Below are 23,486 nucleotides of genomic sequence, written 5' to 3' on the forward strand. Positions count from 1 at the left end.
GTCCTTCCTCAGAACAGTGAAGTAGGAAGCTATGCAGATCATTTCACTATAGGGCTTTCTAGCTAACACTTAACTCTTTAGTCAAATCTTGGTATGTATCAGGTACCACTGTAATTATTGTAATGGCCTGTAATTTATTTGTGCTTATGAGTGATATTTCCCCTCAGCCCACTTCCGTTCCTATGTAGAGTTAGCATGTGGTATTGAGAACATTCCAGATGCTTGAGTAGATGGATTTAAGAGGCTATCTGACTAAGCTGGGTGGTTGTGGTGCACACCTTTGCCCCTTTTGATGGCAGAGGCAAGTGGATCTCTGTGAGTTCAAGGACAGCCATATAGTGAGTTCCAAGACAGCCAGAGCTACATGGAGAGACTCTGTGTTGAAAACAACAAAAACAGAGGCTGAGTGCACAGGGTAACCAAGCATTCCTGCCCTCTCTGAGTTTGGTATTAACATTGTGCATTACTTCCAGCCATCCAGGTTTCATTTAAGATTTTTTTCATAACTCTTGTCATGTTCGTTTTTTATATATTTATTTATTATGTATACAATATTCTATCTCTGTGTATGCCTACAGGCCAGAAGAGGGCACCAGACCTCATTACAGATGGTTGAGAGCCACCATGTGGTTGCTGGGAATTGAACTCAGGACCTTTGGAAGAGCAGGGAATGCTCTTAACCTCTGAGTCATCTCTCCAGCCCCTCATGTTCGTTTTTAACTGTCCTTCAGGGCTGGAGAGATGGTTCATCCATTAAGAGCACTGACTGCTCTTCTAGAGGTCCTGAGTTTAATTCTCAACAACCACATGGTGGTTCACAACCAACCCTCTGTAGTGGGATTTGATGCCCTCTTCTGGCATAAAGGTGTATGTGCAGACAGAGCACTCATACATAAATTCAACAAATCTCTTAATAAAATCTCTTTTTTAAAAAGTCCTTCAGAAGTAACTTGGTGCTATATGTCATCTGCCATCTCAAAGGATACCCTGTCCATAAAACTGTTTGCACCCGTGATACTAAGGTGGAAGGTTTTGGAAACCCAGGGAGAGAAGGTACACACTGACTGACTGTGGAGAGAGTACCTTCTCTTCCTCCTCCCCCAGCTAGCATTGCTGTCTGTACACTTTACTTCAGTCTACCTTGACTTATAGCAAAGACGGATGGACCCCTGCCCCATATAATGTCAGCCCCCGTTCATGGTGATGCTGAATGAAAGGTATGTGCACTATTTGCCAGACCCTGAGAAGAAGAACCTGGTCAGAGACAAGCAGCCAGCATACTTTCACTAACTGTAGCTTCCATGCACAAACCTCGGGGCATTGTGGCTGCCCCTGCTGTGTGGTGGTGTGCATCTGTTGGGTCTGTGTCAAATGGATTAATGACTTACAGATGGCCATCATCTCCTTGTGCCTTCATGTCATCCATCTCTCTCCAGGGTCTCATGTAGCCGGGATTAAAGGTGTGCACCACTGCCCAGCTGAATTTAGAATCCCAATTGCCTCCCCAGTTCATGAACACCCATCTCCTTGGTGGAGCATTTCCTTTCCAGGCAACTGAGCCTACATGGTATCCCCACTCTTCTTTTCTTTCCTTTCTTTTTAAAAAGATTTTTAGATTTAGTGTCTACTTGTATTATGTGTCTAATTCCTGTAGAATCCAGAAGAGAGTATTGAATCCTCAGGAACCGGAATTATGGATAATTGTGAGCCACCATGTGAATGCTGAGAACCAAGTTTGGGTTCTCTGCAAGAGCAGCAAATGCTCTTAACTACTGAGCTATATCTCCAGCCCTCCACTTCCCCTCTCTGAGACAAGTCTCACAGTATAGCTCTGGCTAACCTAACATTCCCTAAGTAGACAATGCTGACCCCGTCAAAGACATTCACTGCCTCTGCCTCCCAAGTGCACCACCACCCCTGGGTGTCTTGCTTTCTGACGTCCCTTTATTTATTTGTCATCCTGTTGCATGAATTTTTCCTAAGAGACACAAATACCTAATCACCCCAGATAGGGCACAAATGACAGACCAAAGGAATGATGTCATCAGAGTCCCAACTTGGCAAAGGAATGAATTTGTTTAAATTACTTACAGGACATGGTTGAAGAGTTACTTCCAGGAACATGAGTGACCCCCAAAAGTCTCAACCCAGCTTAGATGGCATCCCCCATAGCTGCACAGCTGGCATTCCCCTTCAGTTCCTTCTACCCACAGTATACTCAAGCACCTTCTGAGACCCTGAGACTTCTTGCAGTGGGGACTGAAATGCATACAGATGACAGAGAGGTATAGGAAGGAGTGGCTGGAATCTCAGGCAAGGGTGTTTCAAAGTTTCTTAAAAGATTGGTTTAGCCGGGCGATGGTGGCGCATGCCTTTAATCCCAGCACTCGGGAGGCAGACGCAGGCGGATCTCTGTGAGTTCGAGACCAGCCTGGTCTACAGAGCTAGTTCCAGGACAGGCTCCAAAGCCACAGAGAAACCCTGTCTCGAACCCCCCCCCCCCCCGGCAAAAAAAAAAAGATTGGTTTGTCAATCTTAAAATGAGGATTAACTTTAATTGCCTTGCAGATCAGATGGAACTCGTTTCTGCCTGTGATTTCACACACTGACCTCGAGGTGGCGCTGTGGGCCATGGATTGAAGTAACCTGGCCTCCAGCATTGTGTAAACTCTGTTAGGATTAGTCCACAATCAGACTGAAAATCTCCCCGTGAAGGTGGATAACTGAGGGTGACTGCTATGGTAAAGAAGACCGATGGTTCATGCCTGTAATCCCTGCAACTCAGAGACTACTGCACGACTGCCGTTTGTTTCATTGTTGTTTTACGTTTGTTTCTTCATTGTTGTTGGGTGGCCTGGCAATGACAAGGTCTCTTGCAGCCTGGACTGGTTTCTGATTTGCTTTACAGTGAAGGATGGTCTTGAACTCCTCATCCTCCTGCATGCACCTCCGCAGTACTGGGATTACAGGCATGTGCCACCACATCACTTGATGAAGCCCAAGGTTTCATGCATACTTGACTGACACTGAAACAGCTGAGCTACATCCTAAGACCAGGGACAGCAGTTTCAAAGCCAGACTGAGAAATTCAGCGAGACTGTCTCAGATAAAGAGTGGAAAACAACCACAAAGACAAACAAAAAAACAACCCAACAACAAACACTGGATAGAAAGACTAGGGATATAGCTCAGTGGTAGAGTTTCCCTAACAAACATGAAGTCTTAGGTTCAATTTATAGTGAAAAAAACAAAACCAAACACGAGCTCAGTGTGGTCATGTACGCCTGTAACTCAAGCACTTGGGAGGCTAAGACAAGGGTATTGCCTTTTGTTTGAAGCCACCATGAGCTACATGTTAAATATCAAGCCAGCCATGACTAGTGAGAGACTGGCACATACAACACAAAGAGGGAAAGCCAAGGAGATGGTTCAGTAGTTTATCAAGTACTTGCTGTGTAGGCATGAGAAGCCGAGTTCAAGTTCTCAGGACCACCGGGTGGTAGTGGTGCACATCTTTAATCCCAGCACTTGGGAGGCAGAGGCTGGTGGATCTCTGTGAGGTTGAGGCCAGGGCAGGCTCCAAAGGTACAGAGAAACCCTGTCTCAAAAAACAAAAACAGGCCGGGCGGTGGTGGCGCACGCCTTTAATCCCAGCACTCGGGAGGCAGAGGCAGGCGGATCTCTGTGAGTTCGAGACCAGCCTGGTCTACAAGAGCTAGTTCCAGGACAGGCTCCAAAACCACAGAGAAACCCTGTCTCGAAAAACCAAAAAAGAAAAAAGAAAAGAAAGAAAGAAACGTATATAGATATATAAATCTATGTTCCTTGGGCCATGGTCACTCATATTTAGTTTCAGAATCTCTTATTCCCTTTGAGGTGAGAGCTGCACTTTTCGTGTTGATGGTTGATGGAGAAGGGACTAGCTCTGCACTCGGGTGCTATTTGAAGCATTACAGGCTAAGGATCCTATGACCATCCTGGAGCTTCTGGACAGANTCTGTTCAACTTCATCCAATTCAACAGATAAAGTTAGAAAACTTTCTCTAGGTGGCGGCGCACGCCTTTAATCCCAGCACTTGGGAGGCAGAGGCAGGCGGATCTCTGGGAGTTCGAGGCCAGCCTGGTCTACAAGAGCTAGTTCCAGGACAGGCTCCAAAGCTACAGAGTCTCAAAAACACTGTCTCAAAATACAGGGTAAACAATGATGTGGTAGATGTGCCCGTTAGACAGTGACTATAATTAAAAAACACATATGGCAAGGATGCGGGAGGCAGAAGCTTTCATGTAGTGCTGATATGAACAATAGTTTGCCAAGTTTCTTAACAAGATAGATGTATGACTGGCATACAAGCAAGAAATTCTGCCTGTATGAACTTACCAATGAGAAATAAAGTATATGCTGATACAAAAACAAAAAGAAAGACCTGGGTTTGGCTCGCAGCTTCAGTACAACTGTCTGTAACGTTAGTGGCGGGGGTTGCTTATCCTCTGGCCTCCACGGGGATGTGCATGTGGAGCATATAAACTTATGGCTGGCACACACACAAGCACACATAAAACATAACAAAGAAATCTCGTTTTAATGCAAAAATGTGATTGGTCAGTGAGTCAGCACAGCAGGTAAAGGCTTGGCAACCTAAGTGTGATACCTGGAACCTTTGTAAAGGTGGAAGGAGAGAACCAGCTCCTCCCACAAGTTCTCCTTTGATATCCAGATGTCCCAGCCCACACAATAAGTAAAACAAATAAATACATAAAATCAAACGCTAAAATAAATAATCACAAAAATAAGTAAGATAGAGAGCAGTGGAAGAAGAGATCTGACAACAACCTCTGGATTCTGCATGCATCTGCACCCATGCATACATACCACACACACGCACACTTACAAATTCTGTAGGAACTATCGTGTGGTTGGTGATAAAAAACACTTGCCTAAGCAACCCAAGGCCCTAGATTTAATCCCAAATATCACATACACATTTAAAAAAAAAACTAACTAACTAATTAGGGGCTGGAGAGATGGCTCAGAGGTTAAGAGCACTGGCAGCTCTTCCAGAGGTCCTGTGTTCAATTCCTAGCAACTACATGGTGCTAGGTGTTTCACAAACATCTATAATAAGATCTGGTGCCCTCTTCTGGCATGCAGGCATACATGCAGAAAGAACACTGTATACATAATAAAAAAAAATTCTCACCAGGCAGTGGTAGCACGTGCCTTTAATCCCAGCACTCGGGGTAGGTGGGTCAGAGGCAGGTGGATCACTGCATTCAGGCTAATCTACAGAGTGAGTTCCAGGACAGTTAGAGCTACATAGTGAAACCCCATCTGGAAAAAAACAAACCAAAACAAAACAAAATCTAGTAGAGTATCAGTTGCATTGAATTAACAGATAAAATTTGGCTTTTACCTATTTGGATTACCATAGTAACAAGACTAATTCTTGCAAACAATGAATGCGGAATGTCTTTCCATTTATTTTTTTATTTCTCTTATTTATTACTTGTGTGTGTGTTTGTACCACTGAAGCTGCCAAGCTTCCTTTCACTACGTCACTGGCACACTACAGGAAAGGAGAGGCTAAAGGCAATGCCCTGTCCTCCTGGCCTAACGCTTCACTCTTCCCCATCTCTTTGCTCACAAGCATAAAATACAAGTCAATAGGGGTTCTAGACTGAGACCTAGAACTAATCCTAGGCTAGCTTAATTTATAATAAATGAAGCCTATGATCCTAATTTTCCTTAAAGCTAACCAACTGAAGTCAGGTGGTAGTGGAGCATGCCTTTAATCCCAGTACTCAGGAGGCAGAGACCGCAGATCTCTGTGAGTTCCAGGACAGCCTGGTCTACAGAATGAATTCCAACAGCCAAGACTATGCAGAGAACTTCTGTCTTGGAAAACAAAACAAAACAAACAAAAAAAAAGTTAGCCAGCTGAATAATAGAAAGCTCAGCATGCACGTGTGTCCAGGTTCCCATGGAGGCCAGAAGAGGGCATTGGTTCCCTAGGAACTGGGTTACAGAGGATTGCGAGGTACCATGTGGGTGCTGGTAATGAAACCCAGGTTATCTGGAGAGCAGTCATTCTCTTAACCACTGTAGCGAGTCTTTCTCTGTCCTGCCAGCCAGCTTTCAAATCATGACTTGGAGATTTATTATTAATTATGTAGTCTCAGAAGATAGCTTAGGCTTATTTTTAGCTAGCTCTGACAACGTAAATGAACCCATTAAATGAGCACATTAATCTATGTGCTGCCCGGAGGCTCAGTTACCTCATCTGCATACCGTCCACCCTGCTTTGCTGCTTCCTTCGCATTTCTTCCCAGCATCTTCTGTGCCTGGAAATCCTGCCGTGCTATTGGCTGTTCAGCTTTCTAGTAAACCAATCAGAGTGACACATCTTCACAGTGTACAAAAAGATTATTCCACAACAGCACTGAGCCATCTTTCCAGCCCCTGCTTTTTGTTTTCTAAGACCAGGTCTCATGTAGGCATTGCTGGCCTTGAACTTGGAATCGTCTTACCTCCAAATAGGTCTGCCCCAATTTCCGATCTTAGAGAGGAAAACCTTTAGTTTCCCCACTGTTATGCCAACTGAAGTTTTTGTAACCACTGTATCTGTTTGTTAGGGCCGCCATAACAAGATACCACACATTGTGCAGCTGAGACAGAAATGTATTTTCTAATTCTGAAGATTTAAAGGCCCAAACCAAAACACAGACATAGTTAGTTTCTCCTGAGGGCCTCACTCCTCGGCTTGCAGATGGCGGCCTTCTCCCTCCAAGCCTGTGTTCTAATCCTTTCTTCCAAAGACATCAGTCAAACTGGATTAGAGCTGACCTAGAAGGCGTACTTAACCTCAATTACCCCCGTAAAGATCCAAATAAGTCACATTCTGCAATACTGGAGTGAGAAATCTACCCTATGGGGGATGCTCCGAGTCGGTCATGACTAGGAATCTTCATCAGACTCAAGGATTTTACTTATCTTTTTATTTATTTTACTTTTAGACAAGTGCTCGCTATATAGTGCAGGGTAGCTTCAAATTTATGTTAGTCTTCCAGGCTTTGCTTGCCAGAATGCTGGGATTAGAAACATGAGCCTCCATACCTACCTAAGGAATTACATGTCTATTCCTAAATTTGTTGAAATTTTTTTTTTGTCTCTGTTCTTTGAGACAGGATCTCTCTACATAGCCTTGACTGTCCTGAAACTCACATTGGTGACCAGCTGACCTCAAACTCACAGACATCTGTCTGCCTCTGCCTCCTGGGTACCAGGACTAAAGGTATGCACTGCTACATCTGGCAGAGAACTTTTACAAACTCTGTGTTGGGTTTCCTATTTGTTTGATGCAGGGTCTTGCTACATTACCCGGGCTGATGCTAACCTTCTAGGCTCAAATGATCCTTCAACTTCAGCCTTCAGAGTACCTGGGACAAGAAGTTTGCACCACTACACTGACTGGTTTCAGATGTTATCAAATACTTTTTTGCCCCCTGCCCCTTCTGTACTGGAGATTGATCCTAGGACTCTACTTGTGTTGGGAAGACACTTTCTACCCAGCTCAAATACTTTCTCTATCTTTGATGTGACCATGTGTGTTTTCCCTTTACTTATTGTGGTAGTTTGAATGTAACTGGCTCCCATAATCTCACAGGGTGTGACACTATTAGGAAGTGTGGCTTTGTTGGAGAGGGTATGGCCTTGTTGTAGGAGTATTGCTGTGGAGGCAGGCTTTAAGGTTTTCTATGCTCAAGATACCACCCAGTGTCTCAGTCCACTTCCTGTTGCCTGAAAGATGTAGGACCCTCAGCTTCTACTCCAGCAACATGTCTGCCTGCACACCACCATGCTCCCTGCCATGATGATAATGGACTGAACCTCTGAAACTGTAAGTGAGCACCCCAATTAAATGTTTTCCTTTATAAGAGTTGCCGTGGTCATGGTGTCTCTTCACAACAATAGAAACCCTAACTATGATACTTACTAACTTAGAGTTTCAAATAGTAAACTAACCTTGCATTCTTGTTAAATTAAAGACTATTTAGTCATGGTATCTGATCTACTTTGTATGTTGCTAAATCAAGTTATATATTCTGTTGAAAGAGGTTTTGTGTCTGTATTCACAAGGAATATCGATCTGTAGTTTCCCCATGATGTCTATACCTGGCTTTGAAGTTAACACTGAACTTAGTTGTGGGAGCCCACAGATGTGGATTCGTTCCACCTTGACCACAGATCAGAGGGTTCAGGCCTATTCTTGTTCTTTTAAAGTTATGACAGATTTGACCCAGGGTGTGGCTACTAACAGGATGTTTTGACCTAGGGAGTTTATTTCTTGATGCTTTGGGTATTGATAAGGTGGTTACTTTGTTTCTTGTACCGTGGTAAAGAGGTCTTTTGTCTTTCCCCTCCTCTTTGGTTTGGGGAAATAAACTTTTGAGAAATAAACATGGGATGAATCTCAGTGCTTACTGGATTTTTCTATCTGTCATTTCTTGGAAAATCTTTCACTTGTATTAGTCAGACCTCGCAGCTGTGACAACTACCTGGATGTTGTGTGATGTATTTTGCTCTTTTGACTTTTTACTTTTTTTTGGTGGAGGGAACTCACCACCCAGCTCCCAAATAAATCACAAACTGAGGCTTATTCTTAGTTATGGATGTCTGACCTTAGGTTGTCTTGTTTTTAGTCAGATTTTCTTATTTTAAATTATGCATCTACCTTTTCCCTCTGGGTTTTTATCTTTTTTCCTTGCCTGTTTCTTACTTTCCTTCTTACTCCATGGCTGGCTGGGTGTCTGGGTGTCTGGGTGTCTGGGTGTCTGGGTGTCTGGGTGGTTGGCTGGCTGGCTGGCCAGCCCCTGATGTTCCTCTTCTTTCGCTTTGTTTCTCCTCCTATTTATACTTTCTGCCTACCAGCCCCACCTATCCTTTGTCCTGCCTTCCTGTTGGTCATTCAGCTTTTTATTAGACCATCAGGTGTTTTAGACAGGCAAAGACTCACAGCATCACAGAGTTAAACAAATGCAGCATAAACAAAAGCAACACAGCTTGAAATAATTCTCCACAACACTGGGATTCTAGGCATGGATCACAAATTCAAACCACTCTGGGCTACATATGAAAAAAAGTTCTGCCGGGCTGTGGTGGCACACGCCTTTAATCCCAGGACTCGGGAAGCAGAGGCAGGCGGATCTCTGTGAGTTCGAGACCAGCCTGGTCTACAAGAGCTAGTTCCGGGACAGGCACAAAAGCTACAGAGAAACCCTGTCTCGAAAAAAAAAAAACAAAAAAAAGTTCTGGGGAAACACTAATGGAGTATGGTTGTCATCCTGGATGTCAGGCAGTGGGGACAAGGCCAGGCAGCAAGGTGTGTGGCTTTGTACAAAACCGGAGCCTCAGGAGCTTCTACCTCAAACAGATGGCCAGCATCTTCAAGCTCACCACAGCAGGGAGAGATGGCTCAGCTGTTAAGAGCACTGACTGCTCTTCAGAAAAACCTGGGTCCAATTCCCAACACCTACAGGCAGTCCACAATCATCTGTAGCTCCAGTCCCAGGGCCTCTGACACCCTCCTCTGACTGTGGGCACTATACACACATGATGCGTAGACATGCATGCAGGCAAAACATCCATAAACATAAAATAAAAGGGAATTTTTTTTTCCTTTTGGTTTCCTGAGACAGGGTTTCTCTGTAGCTTTGGATCCTCTCCTGGAACTAGCTCTTGTAGCCCAGGCTGGCCTCAAACACACAGAGATCCGCCTGCCTCTGTCTCCCAAGTACTGGAATTAAAGGCATGCGCCACCACTGCCTGACTTGAAAGACCCACTCTGTATATAAGTTAAAACCCTGGGAATGTGGAGACTCTCAATTAACTGGGATGAATCTGGGACTCACTGTCCAGCTTCCCCATATGCGGGATTGCATCAGAGCAAGGTTCTTGCGACACGAATAAGTTACATTTTTAAACATGCATTGTAAGCTCTATTAAAAGGGAGGCTATGGGGGTAGCAAGATAGCTCAGTGGGAAATGGTCTCTGCCATCAAGTTGGGTGACCTGAGTTTGGCTGCTGGGAACAGCAGTGGAAGGAGAAAACTCTCTCTCAAAAGTTGTCCTCTGCCTTTCACACACATGTTCTATAACCCAGACACCCATACTCTCTCCCCCACACACATAATAGCTATAATTTTTTACAGATAAAAATGCAGCTATTATTAATCATGAAGAGGGTCCACCATGGTGAGCTTGAAGCTGCTGGCCCATCTGTTTGAGGCAGAAGGAGCTCTTGAGACCATGGGTATTGTACAAAGTTGCACGCCTTGCTGCCTGGCCTCGTCCCCACTGCCTGCTATCTATGTCCCATCAGTGTTTCTCCAGAAACCCATGCATTCCTCCTGTGCCCCAGCAGAATGTCCAAAGGGGTGACCTCTGAGAGAGAGAGCTGCCTCCAGGGCCAGGGACTACACCAACTTCAGAACAAAGGGCTGGCTTCAGAGCGGGTAAATACCCTTGGTGGGCATTGACTGTGGTCTGCATACCAGTCTTTGATTTGGCTGTGGTAGATCTGCTGTGATTCTGGTGGGATTATGTAGGCTTCAAGTAGACCCTAAACATTATAGCAATGTGTTACCTTCCTGCTCCACTGTGGCCTATTTGTCTAGAGGCAGGCTTGTTCCCAGCAGAACTCAAGTCAGCCAAGGGCATCCATCACAGGCTCTCCTCTCTGTCTGCCTTGCCCCTATCTTGACCCAAAGTCACATGGGTAAGCATGGTGGGACCTGGAACGGGCCTCATCTCTCACTCTGCCCTGACGTAGCTCTGTAAGGCACATCTTCCTTCCTGAAGGTGCAGCCCTGGCTCACGCCTCTATGATCCTCCTGCTGTGCCACCAGTCTTGGGAATAGTTACTTCCTGCCTATGTTTAATTCATGGCTGGGGGTTTGGGATGCGCTTCCCAAGAAAGGCAAGAACTCCCCTGGGGTCTTGCCCAGTTCCTGCCTGCTTTATGGGCCCACTGCCAAAGTCCCAGCCTCTTCCCCATGAGTGGGGCTAGGGAATAGAAGCTGTCCGTGGGCTTGGAGGACATTGTCCCTGCCAGGGTACAGCCATCAAGTCGCTAATCCACAGTCCTGGAATGTCTGCAGGCCAATCAGCAGGGTCTTTGGGGGCTCCCTGAGGGTGCTAATAATCCTACAATGATTAGCAGGGGCCACGGGGTCAGTGCACACCGCTCTGCTTGCTGTTGCAGAGCAGACTGGCCAGACACTGGAGTAACGAGGCATTTAGAAGGGTTCTGTGTCTCTTTTGAAGCCTGTGCAGCACCGAGGGGAGGCTGTTTGGACACAATGATGACTCACTAGCCTCCTCCTTTTGTCTGGCAGCTTAGCGTGACTCCTGGAGACTGTGAACAGCTTCACGAAGCCTGGGTCGGTTAGTTGAACTGCTGAGAGAAGCCATGTCTGCAGCACCAGGCAGGCCAAAGATTCAGCCAGAGCCCTGCCTGGGGCTGGGAGGCCAGAGCCAGTGGCTTGGTCTCTTGCTAGTGCTCCTGTCTCTCCTTGACATCTCCAGGACAGAAGTGCAGACACCCCAGCAGGCTCCAGCTCTCCAAGGTAAGGGGTACCTAGGCAGAAACGGGAGCAGAGGTGCTGTTTGTGAGCCTGAAGAAGGGGTACCAAGGGGTTTCTAGGAGTCAGGTACCCAAGACTGATGTAATATGATGGGAGGACCCGTTATAACAATCCAGGGAGGGGGGCATGGTGAAGGGATACTGGGGAGGAGGAAGGAGGAAGCAGATGGTCCAGGATTGGAGTTAAGGAAAAATACTAGTTAGAGCCTTCACCTAAGACCTGAGAAGAAACCCAGTGGTAGAAAGGAGCTGCAGCCAGAACTGCTTCTAGTCCAGGGCTGGGTCTCTTATTCCCCTCATCGTCCCCCACCCACAAACCATTGCTCTGGATTTGGCCTGTCCTCATCTACTTCCCTGTCTCTCTCCTGACCTCCCTCCATCTCTGTCCTGGGAGTTCTCCCCTACACACTTACTATTGTCCCTTCTCATCTCAGAGCGGGGTCCCTGGGCGGGGTTGCGCTCTTAGCTGGCTAGGGGGATGTCCCAGATGCTGCTGGTCATCGCTAACCTTGTCTCCTGGCCTCCAGCCCTGAGCAGGAAGGAGAGTTTCTTAATCCTTTCCCTGCACAACCGCCTGCGGAGCCAGGTCCAGCCTCCTGCAGCCAACATGCAGAGAATGGTGAGTATGCCCAACTGCTCTATCAAGGCTGCCAGAGGGACTGAGCCCCAAAATGAGTCCAGGATGGCTTGCCAGTGTCAGGTCCCTTTTCCCTGGGGCACCATGGTCTTGGTTGCTGGAGATCTATGTAGCCTCTTCCTTCAGGGAAAGCCCTTAGTATGGAGGTCAGTGGCTTCAGCAACTCAAACTGGCATAAAAAGGACAAATCTGCCTTTCCGGGCATCCTGTTGCCACAGAGATCAACAGATATGGAGGAGCCGGTCTTCCCTCCTCCAGGGAAAAGGAGTTACACAAAGGAGTCCCACAGAAACGGGAGAGGTGCAGAGCAGAGAGCAGGGAGCGAGCAGCATCCCGCTGGGCTGTGGGGGAACTGGTACAGGACCAGGGTTTACCTACCAAGTATTAGGGGCCTCTCCCAAGTTCCTCACGCACTCAAGCACTCAATTATTTGCAATTTAGAACCTCCATGGTGGAGGCTGCAGGCTTAGGGCAGATCATTCTGAGGGCTCCATAGTCTGGGACCCCCCCTACACTACCTTCATAGTCTGGGACCCCCAATAGACTCAGCCCGTGAGAAAAGGCCAGGGAACAAGGGAGGAATTGGGTAAGGGAGGGCAAGGTTCCCCTTGGCTGCCTCCCGTAAAGTCCTCAGAGGCTGACAGCCACAGTGGGTGGTGACCTTGAGAACTCAGGGGTCAGTTTCTCAGGAGGTGGGGGAGGGCCAGGAGGGAACAGTCAGCTTCTCTGGTCGGCTTCTCTCTCCTGCCCTATTCTGAGGGGCTCTGTCTCTTCCTTGTGCCTACTGTCCTGAGCAGCCAGGATCTTCCAAGTTGTACTTGGAAGGCAGTGAGTCAGTCCTTCTACCCCCGGGACCCTGATGACTGAGGAGAGTTAGGATTTGTACCTTTCTCGGGGTCCTTTAGTCAAAGGCCTGGAAAAATCACATTTGGCCAGAGGGGGGCAGCAGAATTCTTCTGACTGTGGCCAGGGTTCATTCTTAAGGAAAATACAAGCCAGCCTCCTACAAATCTGGGCACTGTCCTGGCTCAGAGTACTAGATTGGGAACATGGCTGCTGAAGTAATTCCCTTGCCTAGGCTGGTGCTGTTCCCTAAGGAACGGGGCCTAAGGGTGTTTATGCAAGGCTCAGGAAGATGGAGGCACAATTGGCTTTCCTGACGTATCTTGGGCAGCTCCAGATATCCCGTCTGAACCCTCTGCTGCTCTGCCTGGTGAGGAAAACAGCTCTGATCATTCTTTAGGCAGGCAACTTGGCTCTTTGCTCAGTGTGAGCTGGCCCCCCACGGATGCTCAAAGACCACGGGAGTTGATTCATTGGCCATTAGCTTCCCTCTTATCTAAAGGCCGGTTGTAATGGTTCGTTTAGATTGTCTGGAAAGGAATTTCACTGAGCAATTGTCTAGATCAGGTTGGACCGTGGGCGCATTGGTGATGGACAGTCTTGATATGTTAACTGACTTAGAGAGACCCAATTTAAAAGTAGGTGGCCCAAGCTGAGCGGAGTAGCACATGCCTTCACCCTAACACTTGGGAGGCAAAGGCAGGCAGATTTCTCTGAGTTTTAGGACAGTCAGTTCTACACAGTGAGTTACAAGACAGTCAGGGCTACACAGAGAGAGACGCTGGGTGGCACCATTCCCTGGGTTTGAGTCCTGGGCTGTAGGACCAGGGAAGAGGAGGCCCACACTCACAGCTCATTCTCTCTCTCTCTGCTCTTGACTGGTTGTGAGAGCAGCTTCAGGTTCTTGCCTCCTTGACTTTATCTGCAGTGCTGGACTGGAATTTGAGACGAATAAACTGTCTCTCCCCAAGTTGATTTTGTCACCCAGCAACTGGAAGGGAAACCCACCTGAGGAGATCTTTCTTTGTGCCACCCCCAGGACTGGAGCGAGAGCCTGGCCCGAATAGCTCAAGCCAGGGCAGCCCTCTGTGGCATTTCCGCCACCCCAAACCTGGCATCCTTCCCACGGCACACCCCACAAGTGGGCTGGAATGTGCAGCTATTGCCCGTGGGCTCGGCATCCTTTGTCCAAGTGGTCAACCTCTGGTTTGCTGAAGGGCTGCAGTATAGACATGGGGATGCTGAGTGTACCCACAATGCCACCTGCACCCACTACACCCAGGTGAGTGTATTGCCAGTGGGGCTAGGGCGTGGTCTCCCAGTCATCTTAGAAAAGGCCATATTTTATCCTTAAAAGGACACTGTCTATATAAAGGTAACCACACCAGAGCTCTGTACTTGGCTTTTCCTTCTCCCCCTCCATAGAAGAACTTTTCTCAAGTTCAGGTGCATCATTTTCAAGAAAGTGTCCTTCTTTTTCTCCTCCATTCAACAACTATGAATATTTGTTGAGTGATACACACACACACACACATATATGTATACACACACACACACCTGGTTCTGTTTAGAGGCTTAGTACAACACTGAATAAATAACACAAGCAAAATTCTGAGCCTGTTTAACACCTTTAGTATACACATAATGATAGTGAAATTGACCCAAAATTTTAAATAGAATCTTTGTCTTGTTTCCTGTTTTCCGGAATAAATTATATGACATTTGTTATAATCTGTCCCTAAAACAATTGGACCTTGTTCCATTTTGGTTTCTTTTTGTTTTATTTGTTGGGTTTTTTTTTGTCTGTTTTTGTTTGTTTGTTCGTTACATTATAGCCAGGCAGCGGTGGCACACGCCTTTAATCCCAGCACTTGGGAGGCAGAGGCAAGCATATCTTTGTGAGTTTGAAGCCAACCTGGTCTACAAGAGCTAGTTCCAAGACAGGCTCCAAAGCTACAGAGAAACCCTGTCTCAAAAAAAAAAATTACATTATATTAAAGCAAGACATGGAAGCATGCCTGCAATCCTAGGACTCAGGAGGCTGAGGCTGGAGCATCGGGAGTTCAAAGTCATCCTTCGGTACACAGAGAGTTTGAGGCTAACCTAAACAATATGAGATCATTCATTAGAAAAAAAAAGTATGGATTAGTGGACTGGGGCATGGGGGACTGTAACTGAGTGGCAGGGTACTAGTCCAGCATGTGCCAGGCCCTGAAATAAATCTCCAGCAGGAAAGGACAGTCTATAAATGGAGCATGATGAAATGTACCTTTAATTCTAACATCTGGGAGACAGAAACAGATGAACTCTATGAGTCTGAGGCCAACCTCTTTACATAGTGATTTCCTGGCCAGTGTTGCATGCTGCATAGTGAGACCTTGTCTAAATGTGTGTGCATGTGTGTGTGTGCGTGTGTGTATGTATGTGGCAGTTGTGAATCCTAATGCTGTGAACCTTTAATATAGTTCCTCATGTTGTGGTGACCCCCAACCATAAAATTATTTCACTGCTACTTCATGACTGTAGTTTTGCTGCTGTTATGAACCATAATGTAGATATCTGATATGCAGTGCTATAGGGAGACGTGAAGGCTGGCGACCATGTTTACATCTTACCCAAGGTCCTTGATAGCAAAGTCTTTCTTCTGTCACTCTCCATCTACTCACGACCCTCTCTCCTTTCAACACCTAGTAACTGTCCATCTTCACCCCTTCCATTCCACAAGCTTCCCTCAATTCTGATGGCTCTGCTCAGCATAGCTGCTGTTCCTCAGGCTGAAGTAAGGCTAGTCTGAAAGGGTTTCTGCGCCATTGTGTTTTCTGCAGCTTGTGTGGGCCACCTCCAGCCAGCTGGGCTGTGGGAGGCATCTATGCTCTGTGGACCAGGCAGCCATGGAAACGTTTGTCTGTGCCTACTCCCCTGGGTAAGCCCCTCACCAGAGGCTGGGTGCTAGCTGGGGGTGGGGTGAATGAAGGGGAGGCGTGAGTGGATGACTTCCTCTTAGGGTACACCCAGCCACCCAAAATGTCTTTACCCTTGTTCTGCATGAGAGAGAAGTAGATAAAAGGAAGAAGATATAAAAGATTCTGGCCATGAAGGAACAGGACTTGTCCATGAATGTCCTTCCTACTCTGAGGGCAAGTGTCCAGGATTGATACAGAAGTCATATCTCTTTTCCTTGCTGGTCTCCTGGCAGATCCAGCCCCCTGAATCCCTAACTGGGCCAGAGTGCTAAAGGGACTCGGGGGAAGGCAGCCAGGACCCATTCCTTCCCCATCCAAGGCCCCTCCTCAACTCTGCCCAAAGCTCCTGGTCCTGCCCTGCCCAAGGCCAGGTTCTCCAGACCTTCTGATGCATCCTCTCACAGAGGCAACTGGGACGTGAACGGGAAGACAATCGCCCCTTATAAGAAAGGCTCCTGGTGTTCACTCTGCACAGCCAGTGTCTCAGGCTGCTTCAAGGCTTGGGATCATGCAGGAGGCCTCTGTGGTGAGTGTCTTGCCATATTTGCCTCCAGGAACAGCGGGTACACGAGGGTTAGAATTGGAGGGAACTAGCAGTCTGAGGGGCTGTCCCAAAAGCCTTGGCCTCAGCACCTAAGAAAGCGCCTGCCTGACCTGCTGGAAAGAGAGAGGCCTCTTCTCAGAATTACCTCCTCTTTTCACCAGAGGTCCCCAGAAACCCATGTCGCGTGAGCTGCCGAAATCACGGATATCTCAACATTAGCACTTGTCTCTGTCACTGTCCCCCTGGCTACACAGGGAGGTACTGCCAAGGTGAGGATTCAGTGTTCATTCTGGCTGAGCCTGAGGGGTAAGTGTGAGGGAGATACACCTTGGTCGGCATACACCTGTCCTGTGGTGTGTACTGGAGCTGGAACAGTGGGACCACTGGAGGGCTGAAGTGGCCAGACATTCAGAGAGTTCCGAGGGAGTCTCAAGTGCATTAGAAGTGTTGACTATCCGGGCAGTGCTGGCACACACCTTTGATCCCACCTCTTGGGTGGTAGAGGCAGGTGGATCTCTGTGAGTTCAAGGCCAGCCTATTCTACAGAGTGAGTTCCAGGACAGGCTCCAAAGCTACATTGAAAAACCCTGTTTTGAAAAACAACAAAACAAAAAGAAAAGAAAAAAGTGTCGACCACTGTCTTTTCACACTTTGTGCATCCATTCAGTAAAAATTCAGAGCCCCAAGTGTATGCCCTACCCTGAGATAGATAGATAGGTAGATAGATAGATAGATAGATAGATAGATAGATAGATAGATAGATAGATAGACAGACAGATGGTTTAAAATGCTTAGAGCTATAACCCTAGTGCTTGGGAGACTGAGGCAGCCTGACTGTCATGAACTCCAGATCAACCTAGGCTACATAGTGAACTGTAGCTCAGTTAGGGCTATAGAGTAACAATTGACTTAAAAAGATAAAAGGAGGGGCTGGAGAGATGGCTCAGAGATTAAGAGCATTGCCTGCTCTTCCAAAGGTCCTGAGTTCAATTTCCAGCAACCACATGGTGGCTCACAACCATCTGTAATGGGGTCTGGTGCCCTCTTCTGGCCTGCAGGTATGCACACAGACAGACTATTGTATACACAATAAATAAATAAATATTTAAAGAAAGATAAAAGGAATCAGATTTGGCCCTATAGACTATCTATTGAAACAAAGACAGAATTAGGAGACAGAAGGGGCCTCTCCTGTCCCACTGCCCACTCTCCGTGACCTGTCAAGGCAGCATGAGGTCCAGGTGGTTAGAGGCTTAGCAATCTGCTCTTCTCTGCCCTGGCAGTGCGGTGCAGTGTGCAGTGTGTGCACGGCCGGTTCCGGGAGGAAGAATGCTCCTGTATCTGCGATGTCGGCTATGGAGGAGCCCAGTGTGCCAGTGAGTTCCAACCTGAGGTTGCTTTCAGAACCCTCTTCAGTGTGTATGTGTGGTGGGCTGGACCTGACTTTGCCAGCTCATAACAGTTCTTGTGTCAAGCTATTGACAACTCTTTGCTCAGGAAAAACACTAATACCTTCAAATTGGTCACAGTGGAATATTTATATCGATGGAATTGGCAAAGGCTACAAACTATGGATTTGTGGGCGGGGAGTTCAAGACAAGGTTTTTCTGTGTAGTTCTGGCTGCCCTGGAGCTCGCTCTGTAGACCAGACTGGCCTCACTCAGAGATCCACCTGCTTCTGCTTCCTGAGTGCTGGGACTAAAGGTGTGCACCACTACTACTTGATTTATGGACCTTTTTTTTAAATGGTATTTTATTTGTGTGTGCATGCCACAGAACAGGTGTGGATATCAGAGGACAATTTGTGGAGGTCAGTTCTCTCTTTCCACCATGTGGGTCCTGGGGATTGAACCCAAGAGCATCAGGCTGAGCAGCAAGCGCTTTGCCTACTGAGCTATCTCTCTAGCCCTGGGTTCCCCCAGCCCCCTCTTTCTCTCTCTTGAGTGGTCTCATACTTGCAAACTTACCAGCACACTCCTGCCTTCTCCCCATTTCCAGTTTGGAGTAGTTGCCTGGAAGCTGGGGTACCTTGAACTTAGCTCAGCCTAGTGGGAGAGGGTAAGGATTCTGAGGTCATCACACAGACTTGGGCCTTCCTGTTCCTGCTGCCAGCCAAGGTGCACTTCCCTTTTCACGTCTGTGACCTGAGGATTGATGGAGACTGCTTCATGGTGTCTTCTGAGGCAGACACCTATTACGGAGCCAAGACGAAATGTCAGGTGAGGGCTGACCCTCGCCTTCCCAGGGTCGTAATGAGGTGACTTTGGGCCAACTTCTCCTGGCCTCGTTCTCTTCATTAGTAAAAAGCAGGAGTCATAGATTCAAGGCTCATACAAGCCAGGAGCCCACTTAACACCCAGGAACAAGGCTCCACCTCACTCCTATGGAAGGAGTTGTCTTGACTCAGCTCCAGCTGATAGTGGACAGGCTGGGATGCCATGTCAGGCTGGCCAGAACACAGAGTTTCCTAAAGCCAGAAACCCAAGTTTTCCTTCACATTTCTTGACTTGCTAATATTGACAATTGGTCTGATTATATTCAATATGCCATGTTATTGAGACAAAACTCTCGTGAGAGCAGGACCATGCTTGGGCCTATGAACTGCCAGTTGGGTTCATGTGCACACATAGAGGGAAATCCAACAGCGGAGAGAAAGAGGATTTCCATTCTCAGAGGCAGGAGGTTGTTGGGGATGGAGGTAAAGACAGCCCAGCCAGCACACACATTTGGGATCCTGGCCATGGTGGGACAACAGAATGGGCAGAAAGGTTTGGGCCTGATCGCTACAGCCTGTCCCATATGACCCAGAGTGGGGTTACAGGGAAAAGGTGGGGTGCTAGCCCAGATCGGGAGTCAGAAAGTACAAGACATCCTTGCCTTCTACCTGGGCCGCCTGGAGACCACCAACGAGGTGACTGACACCGACTTTGAGACCAGGAATTTCTGGATTGGTGAGTGCTTGGGGTAATTGGGGGACCTTGAGTTCTACAAAACCCTAGGAGAACATGGACTATGGCAGCCCCCACCACCCACCAACAGATAGCAAGGGAATGACAAGGGTTTGGGGCATGGAGCGGGTCAGTAGTCAGGATGGTCTCCTTCCCTGGAAGGGCCGCAGGAAGGGAAGAACCACAGTCGGGGGAGAGTTCTGGAAAGAGGCTTAACATCTGGGAGGTTGAAAGGTACTAGACAGCAGGCTTCTGGACTCTCAGACGATGGGCAACCTTGGCTATCCTGGCGCAGGCCTCACCTACAAGGCATCTAAGGACTCCTTCCGCTGGACTACCGGAGAACACCAGTCCTTCACCAGTTTTGCCTTTGGGCAGCCTGACAACCAGGGGTGAGTCTAGCTAGGATGCTTATCCCCTCCCCTGGGCTCACTTCCCACTTGGATCTGTCTGAGCTTCAGATGCCCTTGAGGAACCTTCACCCAGCCTGTAAAGGTCTGGACCTTACCTACCTGGTTTTAGGTGCCAGGGAAGCCTGGATCCCGCTGATGCAGACACAGGGCTGAGGTCAGGAAGGCACAGAGGTACATTACATGGAAGAGGGGACTCAAGAAGTTTCCATCCAGCTGGGTGGTGGTGGCTCACACCTTTAATCCCAGCACTCGGGAGGCAGAGGCAGGCGAATCTCTGTGAGTTTGAGGCCAGCCTGGTCTACAGAGTGAGTTCCAGGACAGGCTCCAAAAAGCTACACAGAGAAACCCTGTCTTGAAAAAAAAAATTTCCATCCATGTATCATTGTTATTTGCACTGGCTACTTGTAGCCCACTCCCTTACCTGCCTATTGCCTGCATCAATTCATCATCTCTGCATCCACCCATCTGCATTCGCCATGCCTACCTCCACCAGCTGTCCTGTACAGAGAGCATTCTGGCTATGTGGCATTACCCTGGTCTTCAAAGCCCAGTAGTGCCATAATAGGGACAGAGGTGGTGAGTCTATACCTGGAGTCACCCAGGACCCCAGATCTCTCTCCCAGCACACCCTCATTGCAGCCACGCCTGACTGAACGGCCAGCAGATATTCTCTTGGTGGCGGAAGGATGAGGGCATGTCTATTCCTGCCGTGGCTAAGTGCTGGACCCGGCTGGGTGGGGAGTGACAGGGGCCTCCCAGTCTCCCTGTGGAGAGTTGCGGTGTGCAGGGAACAGAATGGCACTGGCTCCCAGCAGCCCCTGGGCCTCACAGATGTGGGTGACCTAAAGGGGTGCAGGGTTGACGACTCTGGTCAATTCCTAATTTCATTCCTCTCCCCAAGCAGTCTTTATTCTGGCCCCACAGGTTTGGAAACTGTGTGGAGATGCAGGCATCTGCTGCCTTCAACTGGAACGACCAACGTTGTAAAACTCGAAACCGTTATATATGCCAGTTTGGTGAGACCATGCTCTCGGCTTTCCTCCCTTGGTACCTGCCCCCTGGTGTGCTAATGGTCTGCTCTCTGTTGCTTGGGCATCCAAGTCCTAGGAATACAGTGTTTCTGGGTACACAGAGTCAGAGAGTTTCCTGCTCAGGGCCTTGTATTTACAGCTGTCTGAGGCTGAGAAGACGATGATGGTCCAGCATTGTGGACCGTGCCCCTGCAGAGAAACAGGATTGGATCCACACCTTGCTAGGGAGTTCTCCAGGGTTCCTCTCCCCCTATCATAAAAGCTATCACCTGGGGATCTGTCAGATTCCCTACTGTGCCCTAATTGCGGACAGCCCGATAATCTATGCAGGAGGGACAGAAGTGACCCTGGACCATCTCAATTGCTAGCATCCACCTATTAGAATTTGGAGTTCCCCAAGAGAACACAGCCATGGCTACTTCTGGGTGAGTACAGCCGAGCCCCCTCAGGCGGACTCACTCTGTTATGCTTCCATTCCAGCTCAGAAGCACATTTCCCTGTGGGAGCCAGGGCCCTGAGCCTGACCAAGCAGCTCTTCTGCCATCCCCGAGTGCACGAGTCAGTTTGCCTGCCTGCTCACCTGTGTGAAACAAGAGCCTGGTTGGGACTGAAGGCCCAACATCTACAGAGGTCTCAGAACTTGCACAATGCTCGACATTGGGTAAGAGTAGCACTGAAGCCCGTGAGAAATGAACACGGGGTCCTAAAGAAGCCTAGCATAGGAAGAGAAAAGCCAGGGACCCTCAGCCTGCTTTTGAGTGGAAAGATAGGTTTCCATGGATCCTTGAAGCAAAAACCAGAGCCAGTAGCCAGAAGATGTTCTGCTCCATCTGGACCAAACTCCCTTGGGCAGCTGGAATTTCCCAGACCAGAAGCTTTACAAAGAATTAAATGAGGCCGGGCGGTGGTAGCACACGCCTTTAATCCCTGCACTCGGGAGGCAGAGGCAGGCGGATCTCTGGGAGTTCGAGGCGAGCCTTGTCTACAAGAGCTAGTTCTGGGACGGGCACCAAAGCTACAGAGACACCCTGTCTCGAAAAAAAAAAAAAAGAATTAAATGACATTCTGAATCAGCTGCCTTTGTGATTGGTCAATTTCTTTTTCTTTTTTCCCTGTGTGTATTTGTTTTTATATTGTTGTTGCAGTTACTGTTTGGTTTTGTTGTGCTTGCCAATTTCTGACTGGCCTCAAATTCACTGTGTAGCCCAGGCTGGCCTCCAACTCACGACAAGCCTCCTTCCGTAGCTTCCGGGGTACTGGAACTTTAGGGATGCACCATCATGCCTAGCCAACTGCTGGCCTTGAAGGGGCATTCAGATGGTGGAGAAGATATTCCTGGGACGACCAGAGAGGCTGGTGCTTCAGAGTCCTCGGTCCCTTTCAGCTCATCCTCAGGACCTAAGTCACACTCTGGGCGTTTTCAGGCTCCCTGGTAACTTAGAGACTCAATTCTTTGCCTTCAGGACCTCCTCCTCCTCTTCTTCCTCCTCGTCCTCCTCCTTCTCTTCTCTTTCTTGTCTTTTCTTTTTTTCCTAGCAGCTCCCAACATTGTGCCTCAAGCAGCAAGGTTAAAAAAGAACTATACCCTGGACGTCTGGGGAGTGGTGTGTGGCGTCTCCTCCTGGGGAGTACTATCACAGGTCACCTTCATACCACATTCCATCTTCCAGTTGAGGAAATGCCAGGAGAGAGGTTGAGTGACTCGCCCAAAGTAGCACAGCTGAGAAACAAACCTGGTCACTTTGGGCGGTCTCATTTAATACTTCTATTTTCTTTCACCGATTTAAGCTGTTTAATGAAGCCAGGAAGGCACCCAGGAAGAACTGGTGTTTCCCGACTCATAGTGTGGACACTTGAGGGACCTACCATATGCCTATATAGGTGGAATTTCATTTAGGGACTTTATTTGTCCTTGGTATGGCAAACCCTCCTAAGCCAGGTCATCTGTTCTCCCCAGTCTATAAAAGTTCGTTTTGCTGCCATGTCTGTCTGAACCAGGCCTGAATGAAGCTTTACCAACTGCTTCCGATGATGCCAGCTTGGAGGCAGAAGGGTCCTACTTTCTTGCCTTGCACCCCACCTGTGCCCTCCTCCCTCCCTTCCTACCTTCCCCCCTACCTCTGCCTTTAGTTGGAGTCCTATTGGGGAGACAAGGATATGAAGCAACCTTAAGCTGTTCAGGATTCAAGCACCAAGGCAACAGCGGTGCGGGCAAAAGACGCCATCCTGCCTCCAGAAGCACCAGCTGGACCCGTGGCCCCGCCCACGACCTTGCCCCACCCCTCAGAGTGAGATGGTCCCGCCCACCTCCCCCAGTAAACCAATCCCTCCCACTGTGACTGGAGTTTGTCACCTGGCCCAAGCACCTGCCTTTAATCCCAGCACTTGGGTGACAGAGGCAGGCAAATCTCTAAATTCTAGGCCAACCTTTCTACAAAGTGAGTTCCAGGACAACCAAGGTTACAAAG

The 23,486-nt window shown here is 48.1% G+C and overlaps 1 protein-coding gene across 5 annotated transcripts; it reads left to right on the forward strand.

Annotated features, from left to right (window-relative positions):
* Nucleotides 1–11,402: 11,402 nt before the first annotated feature.
* On the forward strand, nt 11,403–22,091 carry Clec18c (C-type lectin domain family 18 member C). 5 transcript variants are annotated; one of them, XM_050143608.1, is made up of 12 exons: nt 11,403–11,622; nt 12,167–12,258; nt 14,159–14,401; nt 15,945–16,042; nt 16,487–16,608; nt 16,788–16,895; nt 17,910–18,002; nt 18,739–18,845; nt 19,448–19,577; nt 19,870–19,966; nt 20,912–21,003; nt 21,499–22,091. In XM_050143608.1, exons 1-12 carry the CDS (start codon nt 11,466–11,468, stop codon nt 21,534–21,536), a joined length of 1,377 nt encoding a protein of 458 aa, XP_049999565.1. In that variant the 5' UTR covers nt 11,403–11,465; the 3' UTR covers nt 21,537–22,091. The 5 variants fall into 5 exon arrangements, with proteins under 5 accessions (XP_049999565.1, XP_049999566.1, XP_049999568.1 ...); XM_050143609.1 differs by having other exon boundaries at nt 19,526–19,577; XM_050143611.1 differs by lacking the exon at nt 14,159–14,401.
* Nucleotides 22,092–23,486: the final 1,395 nt, after the last annotated feature.

This window comes from Alexandromys fortis, unplaced genomic scaffold (assembly GCF_014885135.2).
Source record: "Alexandromys fortis isolate MF-2015 unplaced genomic scaffold, M_Fortis_MF-2015_v1.1 scaffold_1, whole genome shotgun sequence".
In the NCBI taxonomy this organism is placed as follows: Eukaryota; Metazoa; Chordata; class Mammalia; order Rodentia; family Cricetidae; genus Alexandromys; species Alexandromys fortis.

Coding starts and splice junctions, on each gene's coding strand:
- Clec18c (XM_050143608.1), top strand. CDS start 11,466: ATGTCTGCAGCACCAGGCAGGCCAAAGATTCAGCCAGAGCCCTGCCTG. Junction 11,623..12,166: donor GCAGGCTCCAGCTCTCCAAG/GTAAGGGGTACC, acceptor CCTGGCCTCCAG/CCCTGAGCAGGAAGGAGAGT. Junction 16,609..16,787: donor TCATGCAGGAGGCCTCTGTG/GTGAGTGTCTTG, acceptor TCTTTTCACCAG/AGGTCCCCAGAAACCCATGT.